This window comes from Vombatus ursinus, unplaced genomic scaffold (genome assembly GCF_900497805.2).
Source record: "Vombatus ursinus unplaced genomic scaffold, bare-nosed wombat genome assembly UNPS02015129.1, whole genome shotgun sequence".
NCBI classification, from domain to species: Eukaryota; Metazoa; Chordata; class Mammalia; order Diprotodontia; family Vombatidae; genus Vombatus; species Vombatus ursinus.
The window spans coordinates 1,921,810-1,948,630 of NW_020954907.1; the positions used below are offsets into that span (position 1 = coordinate 1,921,810).

At 38.7% G+C, this 26,821-nt stretch overlaps 1 protein-coding gene across 1 annotated transcript; it reads right to left on the minus strand.

The window, feature by feature from the left end:
* Positions 1-358: 358 nt before the first annotated feature.
* LOC114031305 (beta-microseminoprotein-like) lies at positions 359-26,053 on the minus strand. The gene is made up of 5 exons (XM_027846363.1): positions 25,952-26,053; positions 4,798-4,893; positions 2,926-3,031; positions 1,961-2,066; positions 359-850 (listed from the first exon to the last, which is right to left on the minus strand). Exons 2-5 carry the CDS (start codon positions 4,798-4,800, stop codon positions 721-723), a joined length of 345 nt encoding a protein of 114 aa, XP_027702164.1. The 5' UTR covers positions 4,801-4,893; positions 25,952-26,053; the 3' UTR covers positions 359-720.
* Positions 26,054-26,821: the final 768 nt, after the last annotated feature.

The window sequence follows — 26,821 nt, forward strand, 5'->3', positions numbered from 1 at the left end:
ATTCAATTATTATTTCAAGGATACCAATGAAATGCTTGGGTTGCCCATCTGTTATCTCTCATTCTCACTATGTGACTGAGCAACCTCCCTGTTCTCTCCACCGTGTGTATATATATATGCTTGTTGTATTTCATGATACTACTCAACTGAAAGTCATCATCACTGGTAAATATGCCATCTTGCCCCTTTCAGCTATTTTTACATTATTCCTTGGGTTATTTGTAATCTTGATTCTTCCAGGATTGAAATCAAGAATTCTCAGACAGATTTGGGAGGTGAGTAGAAACAAAAAAAGCATATAGTGTTTCAGTCCCAAAGTGTAAGTCCCAGAAATCTCCCCAGAGAAAGACCACAAAGATCTCATTTCTATACTTAATTTGGACATTGATTCTTTAAAAGGAAAAGGACAGATTCATTTCATGCTACAGGACAATATATTTTCTTTGGGCATCCATCAGACAGCAGGTTACAGGAGGTATGGGCACAACCTAAATGCCTAGAGGATCTCAGAAGCCACAGAGATGGCACTTTGTGGTTTGAATCAGTGTGCCTAAGATTTGACAATGTTTTCAATATAATGAAGATCCAAGGTAATGGCCATATGGTTCCTAGGCCCTGCTGCTCTGAATTCCAAGGAAAGGGTAATTGCTTCAAGAATCTACAAGTTCCGTTGGGATGCAATGACCTTGGCAGCAACATCAGGAAGAGAAGATTGAGTTGTTAACCTGAATACCGTGGGACGTTACAGGCTACAGCGGGATTGGCTTTCTCTACAACACTTATTGTACAGGACTGCTGGTTGAAAATTTCCTTGCAAGCAACATTGTCATAGTCTTTAGGCTTTACCACCCTGTTGGAGGAAGAAAATTGGGCAAAGATTAGGATGGTCCTTGGGAACTGATGAATAATTTATTAAGACTCTTACCCTTGTTCCAGACAGCCTCTGATCATGTACCACCTGTCCTCCCCAGCCACCTAATGAGCCATCTCAATCTACGCACAAGTATAGATGGAGAACACATTAGGTCTTATGTGCTAGTTAGCTTGCACTAAAGCCCAGGGTCACACAGTTAATAAGTGTCTGATCTTGGATTTAAATAGAAAAGAATAATGGATCCTAGATTTCAAACTGGAAGTGACCTTAGAAGTCACCAAGTCCAAACCCCTCTTCTTTTAACAGATAAGAAAACTGAGGCTGAGACGGGTCAAGTGACTTGCTCAAGGTCACACAGATAATCAGGTTATAAGCTGAGATTTCAATAGAAAAGTATCATAGGTCCTAGATTTCAAACTGAAAGGGACTTTAGAAGTCATCAAGGTCAAAACCTTCTTTTTTAATGTATGAGGAAACAAAGGCTCACAAAAGTCAAATGATTTTCCCAGGGTCACACAGATAACATGTATTTGTCTGAGGAAGGTTTTGAACTCAGGTCGCCCCAACACAAAGCCCAATGTCACATGCAGAGGTTAAATTCTTCTTCTACTCTTTCCTGATTGGATCACATCAGGAATATCGTGTTCACTTCATGGAGTAACCATCTAGGAAGGAAATTGATCATCTGGGGCATATTCACAGGATAACAAAAATGGAGAGAATGAAAATCAGTGTCATAAAAGGATCAATACAGGAATCAAAGCCTGAAGAAGAGAAACTTCTGTCATCGGGAAGAGGGAATAGACTTTCTCACCTTGCTTGGCCTCGGGGGTAGAGCTGAGAGCTGGGGATGGAGGCTGAGAAGAGTCTAGTTTTTAATTAAGTGCAATGGGAGGAAAACTTCCTAACCATGAGAACTCTCCAGAAGATGCCACCCTCACTGAAGGCCTTCAAACAAAGGCCCATTGGGCACGTGTTGAGTAGGGGTTTCTGGTTCCCAGATGGGTTCTACTTCATGGGCCCTGAGGTCCCTTCCAGCTCAGAGATTGTTGTTTTCTGTCTATTTAGGGTTAATCTTGAACTCACATGCTGCAGCAAACTAGTCCATATCTTGAATTACATGAACAGCGCATACAATTGGATTCCCATTGGGTGTTGAAGGCGTGCAATTCACCTTTAGAATCCCGGCAACCTAAGACAGAACACATGGCAAATCTTCTGTTGAACTGCAATTGATGCCTTTAGAAAAGATTTTACCAAGTCCTTAAGGCCGCCTTGAATGACACCACACTAAACCATCCTAACAATGGAAAATCTGGGTCACTTTTAAAGACCTCCAAAAATGGTTCTACCATTTCCCTCGGCAACCTCCTCCAATGCTTCACAACTTGTTCAATCAAGAATGGCCCTTAAGTCATTCCCCAAGCCTTCACAGTGACAGGAGAAACATCTAATATGCTACTTTGGAAGATAAGTGTTAGCAGAACTTGTAGGACATAAGATTCATGAAGCCAGGGAGTGGTTTTTTTTTTTTTAGGTTTTCTTCACTTTCCTTCTTAATTTTCTTTCCATGATTAATTTTGCCTTTGTAACTGCAACCTTTTGCACACAGTAGGTGTTTAATAGATGCTTGTTGAATTGAGTGACTGAGTAGGTAAGGGCTTGAGGCACAGATGGGGCTAGTCAAAGTGTCAGAAGTGGGATTTAAACCCAGGTCTTCCTAACTTCAATCCTAGCTCTCTAATCACTAATGTACATTGCCCCTTAGAAACATATTATATGTAGAAAGTAAGTACTGCCTCTTAATTATGTGATAGAAGAAAGATGATGGGGGAAAGACCTTACATGTATGTTTAGACACCTGCCTCTTTCCTTTATCTCAGGCACATCTTTAGATTAAATTCACTTTTCCCACCTTTTACCCACTACTCCCATCCCATGGATCTTGGCTCCAGTGGAAACAGGCCATTCAAGCTTGACCCAGTCACTTTTCCTGCTAAACAAACCCTCCTCTCTCTAGAGACAGGAAACAGTTGTAAATAAAGATTTACCTTCTGGTTCACCTCCTGGAGAGATCTCCAAGGGAAAAAATGTGCACTCAGCATCACAAAATGTCACAAAGATAGCCAAGGCAAAGAGGACACCTAACATAGCATTCTATTAAAAAAAGGGAAAAGAAAGATTAAAGGTGGTGGGAGGGAAGATGGCTAGAGTTTTTTTTTTTAAGTTTTATAGCTGCTCTTTTATTTTATTCCACAGTCACAGCCCATTATATAGTATCTTCCTGGCAATGGACCCTTCTTTTGTAATAACAAAGTCTACAAGGGAGCACGGTGGATAAGGCAGTGGAAATGGAGTCAGGAAGACTTGAGTTTAATCTAGCCTCAGATACTAACTGTGGGACCCTGGGCAAGTCACTTACTCTATCTGCCTCAGTTTCCTCATATGTAAAATGGGGACAATGAGAGCCTCCTAGAGTTGTTGTAAGGGTGTTGTTGACAGAATGTTGAAAAAGTGCTATTATTACCTAAAATAGTCAAGCAAAACCAACCAACACAGTTAAACAATAATGCCTCATAGGATCCCGGGGTCATAGATTTAGATCTATAAAAGAACTTAGAGGTTATTACGTCCAGCACCTTTATTTTACAGATGAGGAAACTGAGGCCTTGACAAGCTCCTAACAAGACGCTGGCTCATTCAGAGAGCACAACCTAGTGGCTGATGCATGGTTCAAGCCTTAGTCATACTGACTTCAAATATCCACTGCACCGCTGTATATTTTACCTTCTGTACCCGTAGTTACCCACTTTTCTGACAAGAGGAGACAAATACTGTGTGGCCCTGGGCAAGTCACTTTTTGCCTCTGTTTATCTAAGTTTCCTGCATTGAAAATGGAGATAACAGCACCTACTTTCCAGGGTGGTTGTGAGGATAAAATGAGATAATAATTGGAAAGCACTTAGCACAGTGCCTGGCACATAGTAGATGCGGTATAGATGCTAGTTATTCTTACTGCATAGACCATAATGCATAATAGCATGTTAATGCTATTCTTAGTATTAATAAATACATTTTGTGTCCCATCCTTTGGAAGCAAAATTGGTCATTGCATTTCATCTAAGTTCAGACAACTTTTAGGGGATTTTTCTTTCATTTCCATCACTATACCAATTTTGGCTTAGTTTTCCTGGGCCTGCTTTCTTCACTCAGCATGAGTTCATTCAGGTCTTTCCAAGTTTTTCTGATTTCTTCATATTTGTCATTTCTTGAAGGACAATAATGTTCCATTCTATTCACGTGCGCTGGTTTGTTAAGCCAGGTGAAAGACTCTGAATTCTTGTACTTGGGACAAATTCATTTGGGAGTGAAAGAGGTTTTGGAGAGAAGTGGGGAAATTGACAGGGATGATGATGTTGGCACAGAGTACTGCCTGAATATGGGTGCAGTCATGTCGGGAAAAGGGTAGCCTGTTGCTGATATGGTTGAGTAGAAGGCAGCAGTTTGGAGAGGGGCATTATGACAATGGACTTTGGGGATGGCAGTATAGAGGTAATTAGCATTTTAAATTGAGATAAAAATAACATATCTGTGATTTAATGGACAGTGGGGCCTCCAGAGGAGGAACTGTCTCTACCAAGGCAGAGGGATGATTCCTTTGCCACTTTTAGACCTAGAGAGGTAAGTAGAAGACAGACAACCAGGATATGTGAGAGGTAGTACTCGAACCCTGAACTTCCTGACTGTCAGCCCTGCTCCCTGTCCACTACATCATACTGCCTCTCTACAGCGAACCCAAGAGGAAATTCACCAAGGAGCCCCTTTGAGGACTTGACGACTTTCAGAAGAAACTCAAAACCCTACCTCACAAAAACTGAGTAATAAGCCTTCATTTCCCTTCAAAGGCGGACCCTGTTACTTACCATTTTGTCTTGGCAAGTTCTCTCTTCTAAGGGGCTGTTGCTCCTGAAGGAAACCAGGCCAGGATGCACACACTGTCTCTCTCTGTCTCTCTCACTCTATATACACACACACATATATATCAGAGGGAGATTACAATGACTTTGCAATAACAGCCAAGAGGAAATAGAACACATCAAAAAAAATGACAAATACTATTGTATAAACAGAAGGCAGGCTGCCAACTGGAAAGATTGATGCAGTATGAATTATTAGATGTATGCTGGGTTAGATCTCCACCACACTTAAATAACCTTGCCCTATTCCTGTAAGAATACTAAAATATAAGAATCATCCCATTGGATCAGAGAGATGGTCCTATGTGGTCCAGGATTCTGGCCCTGGCAATGCCATGAAGGGATGTTTTGTGAGAACTTGGTCATCCTCCATGATACGTCCCTCAACAAGTTAGGGGCATATCTTCAAACATTCTGAACTTCTCTATAATAATCCACCATTGGTTCCAAAGAAAAGGTTCCCTAGATGCAGTCTCCCATCTCCTGTCTTCAAGCCTTTGTGTGAGGCTCTTGTACCCCCACCCTGCCCCAAGGCATGAAATGCTCTCCTTTCTCACCTCAGTCTCTGGAAGTCCTTTCCCTCCTTTCCAAAGGTCAGAATGTCTCTTTCTTCCAGAAGCATTTCATAATTCCCTCCTGTATTAGTGTGAATATATGCATTTTTATGTATCCTTTATTTCCCTTAGTAGACTATGAGCTCCTTGAGGGAAGGCACTGTCTCACTTTAGTCTCATTTTAGGTTACAACTGCTTATGAGGCAGTTAGTGGGACATGGATAAAGTGCTAAGTCTGGAAGATATGAGTTCAAATTTGGCCTCAGACAAATGATGTGTGACTGTGGGCAAGTCATTTAACCTTTGTTTGTTCAGTTTTCCAAACTCTAAAATGGGGTTAATAATTGTACCTACCTCATGAGATTTTTATGAGAATCCAATGAGATAATGTTAATAAAAAGGGTTTCACATAGTACCTGTCAGGTACTAGTTGCTATACAAATGCTTATTTCCTTCCCTACTCCCTGCTTCCCAGTAGGACAATTCACTAGGAGCAGGGCTTAGTGGGAATGGGGCCAGGACAGCAAGTTTGTATATCAGGAAGAGGCTCAGAACTGGCTTTGGTTGGGTCACCATGGTTGGGTTCCTTGGGCAGCAGATGTGAAGTGGGACTTCAGGGGAGGGAGGAGGCAGAGAGACGCTATGATGATGGATGGAGGCAGAGACAAGTGTATTTAGGTCACAGGTTAGCATAGGCCTGACCCTGTCTCTGCCTTCTCTGATTTGAAATATTCCATCTGCTTGCCACCTCTACAATGAGCGTTTTAGGCCCAGCATCTGTTGACAGTTTTGGCTGCAGTAGAAAACTGGGCCAACATCCACAGCATCAGGGTTGACAATGACCTCGTTTCCTTTCCTGGCTGTCAGCTAATTTCAGAGTAAATCATGGTTTGGTGAGGAGGTACCAGGAAGGAAAGATCACAATTCAGGCAGTGTATTACTCCCAGGCATGTCAGTGTGTGTGTGGCTCCTCACTCTTCAGTCCCATAGATATGCCTCACGGGCTTGGGCAGTGCGTCCCCATCAAGATCTTACATCTTCTGGGTCACTGTCTTTATAGCTGACTGTTGTTGCTGGGCTAGTTCACAGGCCTGAGTGGGAGGGGACCTGAGGAGTTAGTCATCTAGCAGGTGGTCTGGACTGAGACCCACCTGCTCCATCACAAGAACATTGTGACTAGGAAAGTTTGCTAAACGTACACCCCTGGATTAGATGAAATTTGCTAACCTCACATCCGAACTCTAAGTGTAACCAACCAAGGCAATTTTTTGGAACACAGGAACTTCCTAGTTCAATCAGTGGTCAAACATGGAGTCCCATTGGCCAGCTATGGCCCAGCAATAGGCCTCGTAGTATTTCCTGTGATATGCATGGCAAAGGGATGTAACCCCATGTCACATGAGGACCCACTGAAGGGATTGGTGTTGTTTAAACTTAAGGAGAAAGGAAGACATGATAGCTCTTCATGTATTTGAATGTGATGCCATAAGAAAGAGGGATTAGTAATCATTAGACTTTTTCTGATTAGCCCCAGATGTTAGAACTAGGAACAGGGGGCAGAAGGTGCAGAGAAGCTGATGTAGGTTCAATGAAGAAAAAAATCTTGCTAATATTTAGTTTTTTTTTGTTTTTGTTTTTGTTTTTTGTTGTTTTTTTTTTTTTTAGGTAGTTGGGGTTAAATGACTTGCCCAGGGTCACACAGCTAGTAAGATCTTCCTGGCTCTACCCATTATGCCATACTGCCCCAAAGAATGAGGGGTGTAGCACTAAGGGATATGGTCCCTACTGACCTTCTAGGGAGACAAACAAAAATAATCATTATACCTGTGCATAGTTGGAAAGCACCTGAGTGAAGGCCTATGGGAAATGCACTGGGTCAAGATTTAACAAGTCATCCTTCCCCAGTCACATCATTTCCTTTTTAATAGCAGTCCTAGCCTGGTATGGCAGGGAAATATGGTAGACCCAGTGCATCAGGATTTCAGGAGGACAGTTAACAAAGTCTGTTATATTCACAGTGGAGTAAATAATTATGGCCTCAGTTTTATGGGACAGACTGCAAGTTCTAGAGATTTTCAAGAGGAAGAGAGCTCAGTGAATGATGACACAGTCAGAGGCAGATTGGTGGAGGAGGAAGGATTTAAATGGGGCTTAGAAGGTTGGATAGGATGAACTTAACTCAACAGAAGAGAGAAAGGACAGCATTCCATTCAAAGGGAAAAAGTCTGTAGCATACAAAAGTGGGCCTCACTATGTTCTAGGTGAGGCACAGAGAGGAAATCGTCTGACTAAGTCAGAGAATGAATTTTGAGTATTAGGGAGAAATAAATTGGAAAAGATCAGGTAAAGCTAGATTCTGCAGAGTGTGGAAAGGCAGGCAGAGGCATTTGGGTTTCATCCTCAGTCTTCAAAAGAAAGTTATAGAAGCTTATTGAGCAGAGGCGTGTCATGATGAAAGATGAGGTTTAAGATTAATTTGGAAGGTAAGACTGATTGGAGGAGATAGACACTGAAGGTAAGGGGAAGAGCTAAGAGGCTATTGGGTTTATCCAGGTGTAAGTAGATGTAGGGAAATCAGTGTGGTTTGTATTAGACAGAATGCAATAGTAAGTCAGAAATCTGTTCCTGCAAGGCTGCATAACAAAGCAGGGACAAAGAACATGCCCTGAGGCTTCACCTTGATCTCCTTTTATCCTTATTCCTGGGTTTATTTGCAGGCCCATCAGGGAGCAGTATGGGAGTTGATGGAAGCCTTGTTGCCCCAGCCTCCACATAGCTGCTGTGGCATTTTGTTGGATAGAGTCCGTACCAAGACTTTTGTAGAGAGAGACTAGGGAAGTCATTAATAAGCTGGACAGTCTTTTGTCAGGGATATTGTAGAGGTCATTCCTGAATGTGATTAGAAGTTGAACAGATGCTATCCTAGGGTTCCTTCCATCTCGAGCTATGAATCTACCACTTTGCTAAATGGTCAGATATACATGATGAAGAGGAAGAGAAAGTATAGAAGGACCAATCTCAGGGGGTGAAGTTGCAAAGAAACACTTCAGGCTGAATGTCAGGAAACCCCCCCTAATAATTAAAGCTGTCCAGAAGTGGAAGAGGCCGCCTGGAGAGGTAGTGTGATCTCCTTCCTTGGAGGTCATCAAGGAGAGGCTGGATAACCACTTGTTGGTTTGTTATAGTGAGAATCCCTTCCTTTTTGTGGGAGAGTAGCTGGCTCCTAAGGTCACTTCCCACTTCCATAGAATTCTCTGATTCTCCTCTTACACAGCCACCATCCCAGTCTGGATTCTGGTCACCTCTCACTGGTCTATTGTAATATGGCCTACCACGGGGGCAGCTAGGTGGCACAGCAGATAGAGCACCGGCCCTGAAGTTAGGAGGACCTGAGTTCAAATCTGGCCTCAGACCAAACAGTTGACACTTAATAACCATGTGACCCTAAGCAAGTCACCTAACCCCAATTGCCTAACCCCCCCAATATGGCTTCCCAATTGGTCTCCTTGCCTCTAATCTCTCTATCTATTCTTGACTCCACATTGCTTCCAAAAAATAGTCTTTCTAAGGAGACTTTTCCTGTTCATAAATCTATAATTACCCTCCCTTGGCCAGGATTAAAACAAGCTCCTCAGCCTGGCATGTTGGGTTTACCACATCCTGCCACCCTGCCACACAGAGCTGGCCCTCCCATGGCATGTCCTTCCACAGCTCAAGGTTCCCTCAGTGCATAGATATGCTAGGAAATGTTTAACACTTGGCTTTCCAGAGGCAAAAAAGTATTCCAACACATTTGAAGTTTGTTTCGCATGATTAGCATTTTTCTGTGTCACTTTCTTAAGTCTAGGGAACAAACAAAATAATAACTCAAGCCCTGATCTGTAATGTTAGCCAATTTCCAAGGTGTAAATGTTCACACTGAATCTTTAACTGTTAGATCTTGGCAGTGGTTCACTCTGGCTCCAGAACATCCTTGATGGTATCTATGGGTCCTAATGACAACATTTGTCTGTCCTTACGCCCTATATGACAATGGGAATTGCAGAGTGATGGGGCAGTTTGTTTACTTCTGCTTATTCAGCGGCCACAAAGTGTATTTGTCTTCTGAGGGAAGTCCACACCACACTATAGATCTGGAAAGCACTATGTAGGGGACTGAAAAATCACTCTCAGAGTATTATGTTAATGGTAGCCTTAAGTTTAGTCTGATTGCAAGGAAGCCATTGTTAGTGTGTTTTATATTTTCCATATCTATTTATTGCATTTTTTGCATTTTATGTGAAGCAAAATTATCTCTGTCCATATAAATTTGTTACCCTGAGTGCTTGCATGGGAGCTGTTTTCAGGATCCTGTTACCTTCATTTAGGAAGACCCAGGCATTAACTATACATAACCCAATTTGGATATTTTACCAGACTAAATCCCAGGTGGAGACAATGATCAAAAGATAAAATGAACCTTTCAGTCAGTCTTTAAAATTGGACTTCCTTTCTGTATGCTCAGAGAAAGAGTGGAGAAGGCTGGGGTTCCAGGCCATGGATTATAAGAGCAACTGTGGTGGTCACCCTATTGATGGAAATAGTGAAGTAGAAAGGCTTACCTAGTTTGAGATGAGAAAGAAAATAATGACCTGGGTTTTAGACACGGTAGGTGTTCCAGGTCTGGTAGTCTTGGGAGAGGGCAAAGGTAGGGATGCAAGTTTGGCCTGTATCTGCATAGATGGCTGTTACTTTTGTAAAATCCTTGTGACACATTTGTATGCATCCTCTCCTCTTCCTGAGAAGGTCATAAGATCACAGAGCTAGACCTCAAAGGCTGTCTTGTCCAACTCTCTCATTTTACAGCTAAGGAAACTGAGGCTTAGAGAGTTAAAGTCACTTGCCCAGGGTCACATTTAGGTGGCATCTTGAAGCCAGCTCTTTCAGCAGTATGACAATAAAACCCCCTTGCTGTGCTCCTTACCCTTTGCCTTAATATTCTGAAGTCACCTGATTCCTGTTCTAAGCCTGACTCCAGGGTTCTCTGACCTTCCAGGCATTTCCTAGACTAGAATAAAGTTGGCATCTGAAGGTGTGATCAATGGCACAGTTAGCACAGACCTTGTGACGTAAAGTTATCACTGCTCCAGCCTTTGGTGCTTTTTGTGACTAAGTCCTCAGACGCTTTATAGTGTAGTCCAAAGCATCGCCCTCTCTGTAGGGACACACACAGGGCAATACAATCGGGGGGAGAGTCCCCAGATAGACCGCCTCCTCAGAACTGCAATGATCTGCTCTAAAGAAGTGTCTTCTACCAACCTACCACATTCTATAGTCACTATATAAGAAGCAGTTTATGGAATATATATATGCGCAGGTGTGGACACAGTGTGCTTCCGGTGTCTCCATGCACCCTGTGAATAGAAGGCACAAATCTATACTCTCCATGCTTTTCTCTGCTGCCTACAGAAATCTTTAGCATGGGAGCTAAGCTGATGACCCTGGCTCTCACCACACACAGGTATGTTCTGGCCAGCACAGGGGCTCAAAGTAAGCAACTGCATAGGGAAGAGAGGAGAACTCCCTAAAATCACCATTTCTCTTTGCAGAGAAGGGAGCCTCCAGCTCAGTGTGTGGCCTTAGGAGAATGTTTCATCATCATCATTATTATCACCATCATCATCATCATCAATCATTTGATGTTGTTGTTCAGTCATTTCTAAATCTTTGTGAGCCCAATTTGGTGTTTTCTTGGCAGAGATTCTGGAGTGGTTTGCCATTTCCTTCTCCAACTCGTTTTATAGATGAGGATACTGAGGCAAACAGAAACATAAATGAATTTCACTCTAGTTACCTGCATGGACACCAGGACAGATCCTTTTGGGTATGAGTCATTCAAAATGCAGATTCTACAGTTGACCAACACTGCCACCTGCTTGCTCCACATCATCATGGTAGCTAACATTTATATAGTGCTTACCATATGCCAGGCACAGTCCTATTCACTTTAAAACCATAATCTTATTTGATCCTCACATCATCCCTGGAAGATAGATACTATTATTATCCCCCTTTTACAGATGAGGAAATGAAGGCAAACAGAAGTTAAGTGATTTTCCCAGGGTCACGCAGTTAGTAAGTATCATAGCCTGGATTTGAACTCGAGTCTATTTGACTCTAGGCCCAGTATTCCATCTACTGGGCCACTTAGCTGCTGTCATCATGTATCAGTACATCTTTCTATCTAGGGCTAAGGATGTGCCAGAAAGATGATATGAGAATGAAGGAAATGTTATCTTTGATATTCTTTGACCTCTTTAGAGATGTTAATATTCTAAGCTATGAACTTTCTATGCCTCCTCTGAGGGAAATGCAATGACAGTTGGAGAGGACTAAAAGAAATCTACCTGTGTCAAGAAATTAATTAAAAAGTGGAAAATCAATCCACATTAATCTCCTAACTCATAAACTTTTAGGGTTTTGCAACCAGGAAGGGATCTTAGGAACCATTTAGGCCGATCTATACTGAAAAGAAGAACCGTGTTTCGGCATCATTGATGAGCGGCTATTCAATGTTCACTTGAGGCTGAATATCCCACCAATGACTTGGATGGTCATTGTCTCCTGAGGCAACCCATTACTCTTGGACAGCTCTACATTCTTAGGCAGTTCTTTCTTTGAGTAAAAAGCTACAATCTGCCTCTTTTCAAATTCTATCCATTGTGCCTAGTTCTGCCCTCCAAAATAGGCCCAAACAGAGTCTTAAGGAAGTCAAGACACATGAAACATCTGGGATGGCCCAGCTGCCTTGCTTTGGGCTGGCAAGTGGCAGTGTTGGTCAATAGTAGAATTTGTATTTTGAATGACTCATACCCAAAAGGATCTGTCCTAGTGTCCATGTAGGTAACTAGAGTGAAATTCATTTATATTTTTAAAAGATTTTTATACCTTTGTTTTAATATAGTCATTTTTTTGCATATTCCTCTTTTTCTACTTTCCTCCCCAACAGTAAAAAAAAATCTGTTAAGCAAAAAAGACTGACACAGAGACTGAGTTTGATCGTGCTTGCAGTATTCTATACTCATAGCTGGAAGGAAGAAAATAGTCATTTATTAAGCACCTACTATGTGCCAGACACTTTGCTAAGTGATTTACAAATATTATCTCATTTTTGCTTGCACCAGCCCTAGATGAGAAGATGGGTGCCATTATTATCCCTATTTTGTAGTTGAGGAAACTGAGGAAAATAGAGGTTAAGTGACTTGGCCTGGCTAACGTTGTTAGAAAGTATCTAAGGCCTGATTTGAACCTAGGTCTTTCTCTATCTAGGCCCACACTTTATCTGCTTTGTCACCTAGTCCCCCACTTTTCCAATATAAAGAGAAAGATAATATTGACTGAAATTATTCACTCAATAAATTATTCAGATAAACTTATTCATCTTCTTAGTTTTCCCCTTCATTCTAACTTGGTATAACACAATCTGGGCATATGACTGGGTCCTTTTTAATTTTTTTTCTCAAGAAAAACCCAATTTAACAGTGTGAGTAAGATGGCTAGCTCACCCTTAAGATCTGACTTATTAGTCTAGAGAGAATTAGACTTTCAATCCTGACTTTGTCACCACTTCAATGTTTATTTCTTTTCCGCCAATTAAGTTTTAATACTATACAAATTAAATTGAGCAGTTTTGGGGCACACATTTAGCCTCCTGAGTGTCACTTTGATGTATGGCTGGCTTGGTGGGAGACAAGTTGAGTAAGTGTTGAATCTATACATGATAGGACAATTTAGTGAGATTCTTTTGTGTATTGGAGCAAGTGGATTTTGTCAGGTGTCTTTATCTTTGATGGGGATAAGAAAGATGGTTCATATCTACAGGTTGATGGCAGGGGTTGAGGTATGTAAGGAGACACTGAAACGAGCTTCCCAACTTATCTTAATGGTTTTGGAAGACAATCATAATATAGCCAGCATTATACATAATAATATGATACATATGCACTTCATATGTTTATGTAATAGCTAGCATTTATATAGAAATTTAAGATTTCCAAAGTGATTTACATAAATTATTTCATGTGATCCTCACAGCAACTCTGGGAGATAGGGGCTATTGCTATCCTCTTATTATAAATGAGGAAAATGGGCTAATGACCTGCCCAAAGTCACACAGCTGGGAAGTTCCTGAAGCATAATTTGAACACAAGTTTTCCTGACTCCATATTCAGCTCTCTATCCACCGGGTAACCAAACTGCCTTTGATTGCCCACTAATTTCCAGAAATTCACATCTGTACTTTGATTCATGCCAACTTATCATAATTGTCGAGTTCCACAAATCCTATTAATATAACGAGTTCTCAAGCTTGCGTCGATTTCACCATACCCATTATTTCAGGGAGGAATAGACTATTCACCAGAGGCAAACATTTGTCAGAATCCTTAAAATCAATGTGTCTGATGCTATAATTGTTATTGGGTTCCTTCAATGGGCATCAGAACTGCCACTCACTGGGAAGGGCCATGTCCACAGTTTTAATTTCTATTTATCTCTTCCTGCATTTCTGTTGCTACAATTTGTTCTGGTTGGATATCAAGCTTTTTCAAGGTCTCCAACATTAGATTTGGTAACTTCCTTGTTTGTTCCATTTAATATTGTAATGCTTCACAATTCTCCTTCACTTCCAGATTAGCATTTGCCCTTCTGACAAGTAATGATGCATGTGGGATGCCATTGAAGTCCAGGGTCTTGGCCCCAGCAAGGCTGACAAATGCAGAAGTAGCCAACTTTCCCTTGGTCTTTTTTCAGGAGGCCTGAGAAAGTTCATGGGATCTTAGTATCATGGTTCTAAAACAAGAAGGGCCCTTAGAGGTCACTGAGTCATAGGACCGGGGGAAGGGACTAGAGAGAGTAGAGGGGAAAGTGAAGAACTTGAATCAGTTGAGGGGTTGCTTAAAGGAGGGGTTCTTCACCTTATTGTGTCACAGATCCCTTGGACTATCTGGTAAAGCCAATGGACCCCTACTTAGAATCATGTTTTTGAGTGCATAAAATCTAGAGGATTGATTACAGAGGAAAGCCATTATAAATCAATTATATTTATGTATAATTGATATGTATATAATTACATATAGTTGGAATAAATTTATAGAAAAGTATATGGCATGTATATTTATATATGCCATGTAAGAGATATATCATGTATAATTATAAATAAATAAAACATTATATATAAATAAAATACATGTCATATAGAAAAATGTATTTCTATATGATATATATTTATATACCAGTTATGCTGAAATCAATTATTGCTGAGTTCAAGTCTAGTCTCAGACATTTGCTGTCTGTGTGACCCTGGGCAAGTCACTTGACCCGGTTTCCCTCAAGTTCCTCATTTGTAAAATAAGCTAGAGAGGAAAATGGCATACCATTCCTGTGTCTTTGCCAAGTAAACCCTTGACAAAGAGTGTGACATGACTGAAAAATGACTAAGCATCAACAGCAAAACTATTGTTAATAAGAATTATGTTTTGTAACCAATTATACAATTATGTATAAATTTATTACACAGAAATACTGTACAAATAAATATGTATTTAAAACAAGTTAACCAACCTCTGGTTAAGAATTCGGGCTTTGAAAGAAGGTAAGATTATTTTGGATGTTTTTAAACAGATTTTAAATTTTTGTTGACATAGGTTTTGTTCTTACCTTGTCTTCCTTTCTTCATGAAGTCCACATCCCAGAATCTATACTTTGTAACAAACCTATACCTGTACCTATACTTTGTAAATAACAAAATCCAAAAAGAGAAGAAAAATAGAAAGCAGTTTAATAAAACTAGCAAACTAATCAACTTAGTCTGACAGTATCTGCAATAACTCAGCCTTTCTCATATTGAGGAATGAAGGAAGGGAGAGAGATACATTTCCTCACTTCTTTTTCTAGGACAAGCTTGGTCATTGTAAGAATGTAGATCATAATTATATAACTCAATTTCTGTTTTTATTCTTTACATTTACATTGTTTAGTCATGTATATTGTTTTGTTTTCGGAGCTCTGCTTAATTTCCTCTGCATCTAGTCACAAAAGAGAACACAAGGATTCTGAGTTTCAGAAAAGAGGTCATACATTCCAAGATGGCTTGGGTCAATAAATAGAGGTAACAGATGGAATGGGGAGTCTTCTTTCATCCTACTCCCTCCTAGTTTTATTGTTCTTTTACTTTTTGATTTGCCTTTTATTAAAGTTGGAGACCTGGGTCTCTTTCATGTGTGTGCAGGGCAATTCTTTCCTCTTGGACTGAAGGGTAGACATTGTCTTCTCATAATACCATTGTACAGCTTTCATTAGGCCCAATCCTGTCTGGGTTACAGGCTCTGTCAAGCATGGAGTTTTTGGTATGTGAATGTGGTGTACGGGCTTTGTAGATAGGGTATGGATCTCTAAAGTCTTGTTTGGTCAGTCTTTTGGTCTCTAGTACTATGCCTTTTCTTGTTTCTGCTTCCAGTTTCTGGGTTTCATCTCTTTAGGACACCCACTGGTCTCCTTGGTGCTTAGAAAAATTCTTTCTAATAAGTGTGGGAGATAAACAAGGGGAAAATAGCATGGAGAGAAATACAGAGTTATCATAACTATAAATGTGAATAGGATGATCTCAGCTATAAAAGCAGAAGTGGATAGAAGAATGGATTAAAAACCAGAATCCTACAATATGTTGTTTACAAGAAACACATTTGAAGCACAGAGATACACACAGGGTAAAGGTAAGGAGTTGGAGTAGATTTTGCTATGCTTCAGCTGAGGCAAAGAAAGCAGGGGTAGCAATCATTCTATTTTATAGGTAGGCTGTTATGAAGCACATTGTTGTTCGGTCATTTTAGTCATGTCCAACTCTTCACGACCCCATTTGGGGTTTTCTCAGTGATGACACTGGAGTGGTTTGCCACTTCCTTCTCCAGTTCATTTTATAGATGAAGAAATTTAGACAAATGGGGTGAAGTAACTTGCATGGGGTTACACAGCTACTAAGTGTCTGAGGTCAAATTTGAGCTCATGAAGATGAGTCTGCCTTAATTCAGGCCCAGCACTCTGTGGCACCACTACATCACCTAGTTGCCCCATTATGAAAGTTAGCTCCTCCCTAGAGAGGAGTCTGTCCCCCTGAGTCTAAGCAAATCAATTCATCTCAGAGGCATCCCCCATCATTGACATCTTTCCTTCTGGAGAATGGAGGCTTCAAACCCACCACTTCTTATTGGGGATAACTCCAGTGACCAAGACTTTTTCAGAAAATATCTTTAGTCCTCTCAACAAAGAACCATTGCACATGTCTATCCCCTCCACAGGGGAATGCTTTCAAAAGTCACAAACAAAAGCTCACCATCCTATCTTGTAAGCTCATCAAATAGTTTGGGAGAGATCCCCTGTTAACCCATCACATATCAGTGATGTCAAACTCAAATAGAAGTGGATCTCTGCTGACCACATACTGGCTTAGAAAACTACAAAGTAATATTATCTAGGTAATATTGTAATTTTATTCATGTTGATAAACATATCACACTTACATTTTAGTGTGATTCTGAGCACACTGGGGAGTTTTGAGGTCATTGAGTTTGATACTTCTGACATACATTTTCTCAATTGAGTCTTACAGTATCTTTGAGTGATAATGTATAATTATTGTTATCATTCCTATTTTATGGATGATAACAACAAGATTGATATTTTAATTTAGTTTTATAAATATTTCCCAATTACATTTTTGTCTGATTGTGGTCCCATTTGATACTGTAATTTGCACAATATGGGACTGTGTGTTTCATACCTCTGATTTGGGGCATCATTTCACATGTTTATTGATAGCCTTCCTTTCTTTTTTTGAGAATCACCTGTTCATATTCTTTGTTCATTGATTTATTGGGGAATGGCTCATGTTCTTATATATCTATTTCAATTTCCTATACATTTTACATATCAGACCTTTATCATGGAAATTTGCTGTAAAGAGTTCTCCCCCCCTTTTTCTCATAATAAACTTAGAAATAAATATAGTGTTCCATGGAACATCAATACATTTTAAGAAAAACATGGGAGGCTCCATCTTGACTAGATGACTAAATGTTTTTCTCACTTATTTCACTGAAACATGTGCAAACCACACAAGTTGACAATCATCAGAGAGAAAGATGTTAACTTTAACACATAGCTTACACACACATGAGATTCCTATCTTAGAAGATGTATTTGTTAAATGTTGATCACAGCACTTCAAGGTTTTCTCCTCACAACTCTGTGACAAAGGTGGTGCAGGCATTTTTATTCCCCTTTTTCCTGATGAGGAAACTGAACCTCAGAGAGGTGAGGTGACTTTCCCAATCAAGGTCACCCATTTAGTAAGTGGCAAAACCCTGAATGGTATCCAGCTCTTTGGATCCCAAGTTCAGGGCACTTTCCCCTACAACATGCTGTCTGGTGATACCAGTAACCTTGTGATCCCTGTGTCTTCTTGTTGTTGTTTTTCCAGAAGTGTTGCTTGGGCTTTTTCCTTTCCCGTTTCTCTTTTGTATCATGGTGTCAGGCACAATGCTATACTGTAGCTAAAGGAGGAATATCAGAGGCAGTGGGAAAAAACTAGGAGGAAGAATCTACACCTTGGAACCTGGAGTGAATGGCATAGAAGTATGTTAGCTGCCTTACCTGTTTCAGGCCATTTTTATGGAAAGTAAAGGTATTATCTAGAGAAATTACCTTCCCCTATACAAGATAGGGGAGAGATGGCTAGCCAATAACTTAATTGTAAAAGATCTTAAGGTCTCTGTGGATTATAAACCTGATAAAGATCAATTACTACAACATGGCAGACAAAAAGCTAATGGGACTTCAGGCTACATTCACAGAGGCTGGTAACCAGGACTAGGAAGGAGTCCAACTTCCTATTGAGAAACAGCTTGCTAAAACTAGATGACTTCTGCTACATAGTACTTGGTAACCTTGTCCAAAGTCACTTAAACTCACTGAACCTCAGTTTATATTTAAAATCAAGGGGAGGAGTTGGATGAGATGACTTCTCAGGTTCCTCCCAGTTCCAAAGCTATGATATATTGTAAGGTTGGGGTTAAATCATCCTGTCCCATTTAGTTCTGATACATAGAACAGACAAGAACATGTTTCAATCATTCAAAAATTTTAGGCTAAATAGAGAAGGTCTTTAAAAGCCATTGGATGAACTACAGGGACATTAAACAGGAAGACTATTTTGATTGGGTGAGGGTCACACCTAGGGAACTTGTATAAAATGAGGAACTGTCTCCAGAACTAGAGAGACTTTGAGGGTCTGATAGCAGAATGAAAAGAGGAGAGACACCAAGAGTTAGGCTAGAAATAACGGACAGCTCTGGGGCAGATGGTAGAAGAAGAAAAATGCAGGAGTAGGTTGTGGCAGAGAATGCAGTGAGTGAGGAAGGATTATTGGTCCTGCAGGAATGTCAGAGTGAAAGACTTGGGCTTATGCCACTAGTTGTACACTACTTCTTCAAGTGAAATTCCAAAAATGGGTCTGCCCTACTCTCAATGTCCTCAATAGCTGTATGGTAATAACCTCTGCTGCTCTTTCACTGAAACATTTTTAGAAACCTGTATTATGCCTCAAAAACAAAAAGTTCAATGTTTGGCAATCTAGGGCATAAATAAGCCTTTATTAATGTAAATTAATGCAGAGAGTCCAACTTCTGCCTAAATAGTATAAACTTTTTTAACTGGAGGCTTAGAGCAACTTTGATTATATGCCTAATTTTTCAATTAGCATAATAATAATCAGAGCTAATATAAATAATATTTAGTATTTATTTTGTGACAGGTACTTTGCCACGTGTTTTACAGTTATTTATCTTATTTGATCCTCACAACAATCTTGGGAGGTAGGTGCTATTATTACCCTATTTTGTAGATGAGGAAACTGAAGCAAACAGGAGTTAAGTGACTTGCCCAGGGTCAAGTAGCTAGTGTCTGAGGCCAAATATGGATTTAGGTCTTCCCACAAAGCAGTAGAAGAGGAATCCCATGGACCTGAGGGGGCATTATGTTGACATAAGGCTTAAAATAAGCTAATTATTATAACTGTTTTATGCCATGTCCTATTCCAACTACATCTAGAATAGGAGTACTTAATATCTTTTGTGTTATGGATCTCTGTGGCAGTCTGGTGAAGCCTTCAGAACTCTTCTCAAAAAAAAATTCTCAAATGCCCAAGATAAAATACATATGATTACAAAACAAACCAATGATATGAAGATAGATTATCAACATGTTTTTTAAAAACAAATTCATGACCCTCCAAGTTAAGAATCCTTAATCTAGAGCATCATGCTTAGTGCTAGGTGCCATATTAGGAAGGGTATGGATCAGGTAGAAAAGCAGCATGGTGAAGTGGTTAAAGAGCTGCCCTCAGAGTCAGGGAGAACTGGGTTGCTTCTCTTTGGAGGAAAGATTAGGGATTTTCTGAGTTGGCAGGGGGATTTTGGGAGTTTGGGGAATTGGTAGTGGGGAGAATGAACAGGTGGACTTTATAGGGTGTAAAACAGGATGTCACTCAATTCCCATGATTAGTAAGCAGGTGGAATGAAAATTAAGTCTCAAAATGAGTCAGTTTTACAAGATGGTGTCAGTTTGGTTCACATGATTCCCATAATTCTCTTAATTCCCCCTTTGATTTATGGGGGAGGTAGATAGCCCCCTCCAATGGATCACTTTGTAAAATTTCTTAGGTTTTCAATGTGCTCATGTTCACTATCAACATTATGTACTAAGAAAAGACCACTAGGAAGCATCATCTTGCATAGCTTAGTACAGTAGCTAATATAAAGCCTAAGAACAAGAATGATGATATCTTTAAAGGAGACAAACTTTGTTAAATAAACTCTATAGGTGGACTAAATCAGGCTACAGGCCAACTACTTAGAGGGCTCACAATGGACTAATTTTGAGAGAGGAGATTTGCATGTTACCAAGGTAAGCAAGAAAACTCAGGAAACATAAACACTCTGAAACAAAGAGTCAAAACTATACAATGCTAGTCACCAATATTAAATAACTGCAAGTCTCCTTGTATCCTAGTAACCCACTCCCAATGTCCATTTAATTATTTCATCTTGAGTCCCAGATGTCCCATGTACTTGTCTGGTTGCTGGAAATATCTTCTCCTGGACATTCTAGAATAGGCCTCATTCTCAGGACAGCTCTGAAGTGTGTCCTGCTTCTCTGGTTCTTAGTCATTTATAGAAATCCTTAGATATTTCTGCCAAAATCTACTGGTGACAAGACTTAATATAATTTAGTATAATCTCTTAAATTTGATTTTCCAATAAGTTCATGCAATGAAAACCAGTTCGAGTCTTATTGTTCTGATCCTATTAAAAACAGAGCTATAAGAAGAAAATCAGATTAAGAACCCATGAAATTTCAGAGAATTTCAGTTTTTACATACCATTTGCTGTTTCTTTCTTTATCTCAATCCTGTACATGACATGGAATCTTAAAAAAATTCACGAGGTTATGACTTATAAAATGAGCTCTTCTGTCTTTTAAAATGATCAGGTAGATAATTTAAAATGGGAAAATAATTTCACTTTCTTTACAATTATCAATGTAATAAAACTCTTAATCCAATTTTGAGAACTTGTTACTCAAATATACTCAAAGCCTGAATTTCCCATTAAAAACTTTTGGAAGCCAATCATATACATATGTATATATCCTAATAGTTGGGATAATCCTGCTGCTTCCTCAAAATTTACTATTCCATATATTTAGAAAACTTTTATATTACATTCTTGTCTTATTACTTTACCTAATTCTAACTCTCCCCTCCTCAGAGGATATTATGCCTATATTATGATTTGAACTGAAATGTATCAGTATTAATCTATTAATTGAGACAATAATTCAACAACAAAACTTCTGCAGTTCATAGATGTTCAGAGAAATTTGCTATGAAAGGAAAAAGGATGAGGATAGTTATAATCTTGGCAAGAGTGTTTCCTCAAGGGCACAGACTGACCTGTGTTGTCATTTAATTTTTAACAAAAAGGGTAAACTGAGGTAGCTCTCCAAGCCAGATAACATTTATTAGCAAGGGCATGTTATCAGTCAATAAATAGATCAATAGCTTGCCTCCACTAAAGCCAAAGACCCTGAGCAGATAAACAGTTCCCTTTTTTTTAAAAACATTTTTTTGGGGGTATTGAAGAAAGAACAGAACAGGGTAGGACAGACATTATAGGATTAAGAACAACATGACTGGTTGCCAAGGTGATGCACAGAGAACAACATGATTAATTGGAGGTTTGTTAATTGGGGATAGCAAAGATCCGCCTTCTTGTCTCATGAGTCTAAGAAGTACTCATTGTTTGAGTCCAGGTGAGAGATAACAGCTCAGACTTTTCAACAGTAAAGCATTCATCCTTGAAGGATAACTTGGTGGAGTAAGGATATCAGACCCAAACTCCCTTGCTTTCTTCCCCATTCCTTAAGATAAGTTAAATTCCTTGAGACAAGGGATCTAGATTTTTAAATTTAACCCATCACAGTCCAGCTGAACTCTGAGCTAAGTTCAGAGACAAAGAACTATGAGCTAAGCAGTTACAGGACAAAATCAATAAATTGTAGATAGAATCAATAAAAAAAGATACAGGATCAATATTAATCTTCTCACCTAATGTATACCATAACAGGGAACAACCACTCAGCTCTGTTTCATTCCAGGGACAAGCAGTATTTAATAGCCAATCATGTAACAAATCAACACATTACTCCTAGGTTATCAAAGCCAGGCGCAGAATTAAGCAGGTGGGAAAATTTCCTGTTGAGAAGGAAATAATACCATGGGGGAAATGAGTCAAAAAGATCCTATATTTGGCCATGCCAAGGTCATCTCCTAAACTTTTCCCAGGGATAGACATCTATCTGTAGCACTTCTCAGACTGTGGCACATGCCATCTTCTCCTTGAATGGTGCGCTATTGGCTTCATGACAATTCTGACAACCATCAAAATAATAAAAACTCAAAACAATATCAAATTATAGTCCTATGTTTTTACCTCAAAGAGAAAAATTTCACTAATCATAGCTTGAATATTGTTAGTTTTCTTCTGTTTCCCTAACAGGTACATTTTATTTATCCTTCACTTGTAAATTGAAAATGACCACATTCTGATGTTCTTTAAATTACACATACAGTGAATACATAATAGGTGACTGAAAACTCAACTTAGCAATGATAGGCTTCAGACTCAAAAACCCTATCTTAAAATCCTTGAATTCAAAGTCCACCATTCTCAAACTGGCTCAAAAACATAACTTCATTATAGACTATTACAATAAAATTCATAATTTTATATAGGATAGCCATATAATTTCAGATGAAAACTCACTCTTTATTACAACAGACTTGAAAATTCCCCCCTTTTGAGAAATAGTGGGAAAAGGGGATCCTATTTTCTTAGTTGTAAGTTTTCAAAATTTAGTACTTCAGAATTTTATAACATGCATTCAGCAGGGCTGATAAGTTGCTATGAACCAGCTTGAATACAAAGTCTCAAGGGATCTCATAGATAAGAATATCTTAGAGGATCTATGCAACTTTATCCCCAAATGGTAATTATTATTATTATTTTAAAACAAAAAATACCCCATTAAATATTTAACAGTTTCCATATATGTTTTTAAATCATATTCTTTAACAGCTCAATTCATAACCTAACAACATCAGATTAAAAGACAACTTATTTTTCTAACAGCATTTCTGACAATGGTTTCTCAAATTTCACAATGCAAGAAAAAGTTTTAAAAACACAATAATCATATATTTAAAATATTAAACAAAACTTATTCTTAGATGACATCAATTCTGTTAAATGCATGTCTAAATTATCTTACATAGAAAATCATTCATTGTATCACCTTTGGCATTTTATACTAATCGCTTCTGAAAATTTCTATAGAGTTATCCAGTATGTAGCAATTACATTTAATTAAAGAAATAATAGCAACAATAACCAAGAATTACATAGTCTTGACTATATTCCAGGCATAATGTTAAGCATTTCACAATCATAATATCATTTAATCCTCACAATAACCCTGAAAGGCAGATGCTAATTCCATCCCCTTTACAAATTAGGAAACAGAGGCAAATAGAGGTAAAATTACTTGCTTAAGGTCACACAGATAATAAATTTCTGAGACCAGAGTGTAACTCAGGTTTCCCTGATCCATTAATTTTTCCACTTTTTTTTTGGTATTTGATGCCCCAATTAATAGGAGAACACATTTCACCATATCATAATTTAGTTACAAAACAAATCTGAACGAAATCAAATCTGAATTTCCAACCATAAAATAAAAATCTCCATTTTCCTGAGCTGTTAGGTACCTGCACTTCAAAATTTAGAGCCCAGAGTTAACGATTAGCTCATTTTCTAAGGTTCATGGTAGCACTTTCACCTTTTCATAAATTAAAAAATAATATACTCTTAAATCACCCCAAAAGCAAAGTGAATTCCTTTTGTGTTCTTAAGATAGCCCAATTCTCCCTCCTTTCCCTGAGGCTTTTCAATTTCAATTCTACAGAAAGGTGGGGAGAGGCTTCAAGCAGTAGCCTTGCCTTCCCATTCCCTTGCTTTGGAGCTTGAGAGGATTCAAAAGATTGTGATACATTCTTAGAATGGGTTTTCAGGGGTAGAGTACCATATTTTCTAATTGTATTCCAGATTATTTGAACAACTAATCTTCACTCACATTTCTTCTCTGTAATTTAGTACAAAAATTTTAAATAACCCAATTAATTGCAATACTATTACTTTTTGGAGTTTCTAAGAGCTTACAAATGCTTGGTTCATTTTTAGTATTCTATGGTGAACTTGCTTCTAACTTAAACAATTAATTCTGCTTTTAACATTCTACTCGAGGCTTCCTCAAATACATTCCTAGTTTCTGGGCTCCTCACCCTGCCAATTCCTCTTATTGTGGATGTCTATCCCTATTATCCTTTAGAGGGTGTGGGCCTAGGCAACATTGGGGGTTGAGTAGGTGGACCTTTCTCATTGACTTCTCTTCTTTATAAATCTCCCTTTCCATGCCTTAATTAAATTTCATTTATTTTTAAATTGCTTCCTGATCTAAACAAGGTTTCCTCTTTTCATAGTCTAGAAAGAATTAAGTAGCAGGTTAAATTTAACATGCTTACAGCAGATTCTTTTTTCCCCCTTTTTTCTCTAATCAGTGAAACTGCTTTCCTTCATTCCACAAAAACAATAGCTCTCAATTTCCAAGGAAAGGGTATTAAGTTCCTATAACTTTGACTTTCAAAGTCTTATTCTTATTTTTCCTTAAAACAAATTCTGGAGAGTAGTACCCCAAGCTCACTAAGACATTTCAGCATTTGTTAAATTTTTGTTAAGTGCCTCATCAGGTAGGACAAAGATAAAGTGGGTGAGTTCCTTATTTAGTACTTGCTTCAAGTCTACTTATCCCAATGAAATCAACCCATCTCAGACCTCTTTCCCAACTCCAAATTCTTCCCTCCATAAAGGGAAGTGCTTAAGCTTGATCTGCAAATCTTCAAAATTTTCTAAAATGTTTTTAGCAGCTTCCATAATTTGGAAGTTTACAGTACAGGTATTATTTAAAGTTAAAAATTCCATCTCTAATTTCTTTATAATACTAAATTTTTTTTTACCAACCAGGAAAAAACTCTTCTTTACTTGATTTCTTAGTTTAATTTCTACAAGCCCAACCTGTCTAGGGCTGAAATGACAGAGAGAAATTATCTTGCGGGTTTTTTTTTTCTTTTTAAATTATATCTCCTCCTAAAAGCCTAAAGTGGGAATTAGTTCTGCTTACTTAGACAGAGTTTAGCATCAAATTACAGAAAGCTGGGAGAACTGCTTCAAGTATAAAACTATGAAACTTCATTAATCTTTCTACCTAATCTTTCTAAACTCTTTGGCAGCCCATTTTCACAGCAGTCTTTATGACTAGTTGTGCTTTCTCCTTAGGATTTTTTCAAGGTGGCAGAATCTACAAACAACATTAAACACGACCCACAACAAAGATTATTTCTGAACATTTTACAAAAAAACAAAAACATGGACAAAACAATGAGAAATACATACTTAATAGCCTCCTCATCTTCTACTGAAAGTCTGATCTCAAGGCTTTTACTTTGTTTTAATTAAAAGTCCCTTCTTCAGGAAAAATTTAGTATCTATTTTTATGTTTATATATTTTAGAACAAGCTGAATTTCTTTAATGTCAGTTTTAACTAGTATGCTCTTCCCTTGGTCCAAGAATAAAGGAAAATTTTCCAATGGGGTTCCATTGAGATGCTACTCCCTGATCTTATAATTTCCCCAAGGGCACTTCCCTAACAGTTTAGAGGTTTACCCTAGCTTGTTTTACTAAGGGTATGTCTCCTACATTGAGAAAGCTTACTTTAACCTATTTCCTTAAAAAGACATCCCTTAGAGGGGCTTCCTGTCCTCAACTACATGAGGGCTTACCTTTGCTTAGAAAGAAATTGAGATTGAGGGGAATCCAAACTCCTGGAGCAGTATTCCTTGAAGATGTCCCTCAGAGAAATGTCCAGAGTGCTCAAGGCAGTTCTTTATAAAGGCTTCCTTTTGGAGTCCTTACTCACCCTAGCTGACTTTGCCAAAAATTGGGATGGGTGAAATCTGAAATAACCAAGAAAACAAAGGTTCAAGCTTCCAAGCATGTCACTTTATTAAGCAATGCATGACAATTGTGTAACAATTTGGGATCAGGCCTCCTCAGCTTGGCACTAGACCCCAAATACAGAGGAATATAAATTTTTATGCATTAAAAGTGAATAATTAATAGGATATCAACCAGGATACAAGATTAGGCAATCTGATTTCTAGTCAGAAGAAAGATTAGGGACTTGAATGAGCAGGTGGACTTTCCAGGATGTGAAACAGTATGTTTCACTCAATTCCTGATTAGCAAGCAGGTAGAAATTCTAGGAAATGAAATTGACATCTCAAAATGGAGTCAATTTTACAAAATGGAGTCGTTTGGTTCAGACAATTCCCACAGTTCTCTCAGTACATATCCACCAAGCTAGATACCAAAAAGAGTAGTCATAATATAAGAAGAGGAAAATCAGAGGCATCCAGAAATTCAGAAGAAACCAAAACAAGAAAAGAACCAGTAATAAAACACATGGCCTCAGATGGACACAATTGAACAAAGTATGAATAATAAGCAATGTGACAAAGAGATCCTAATTCAATAATTCACATTTGATTAAATTGGTTCTCTGCAATACTTTCCTGTGTTAATCATCTCCAATTTATCTTGTACATGTCTTGTTTGTACATAGCCATTTGAACAACATACCAACAATCTCC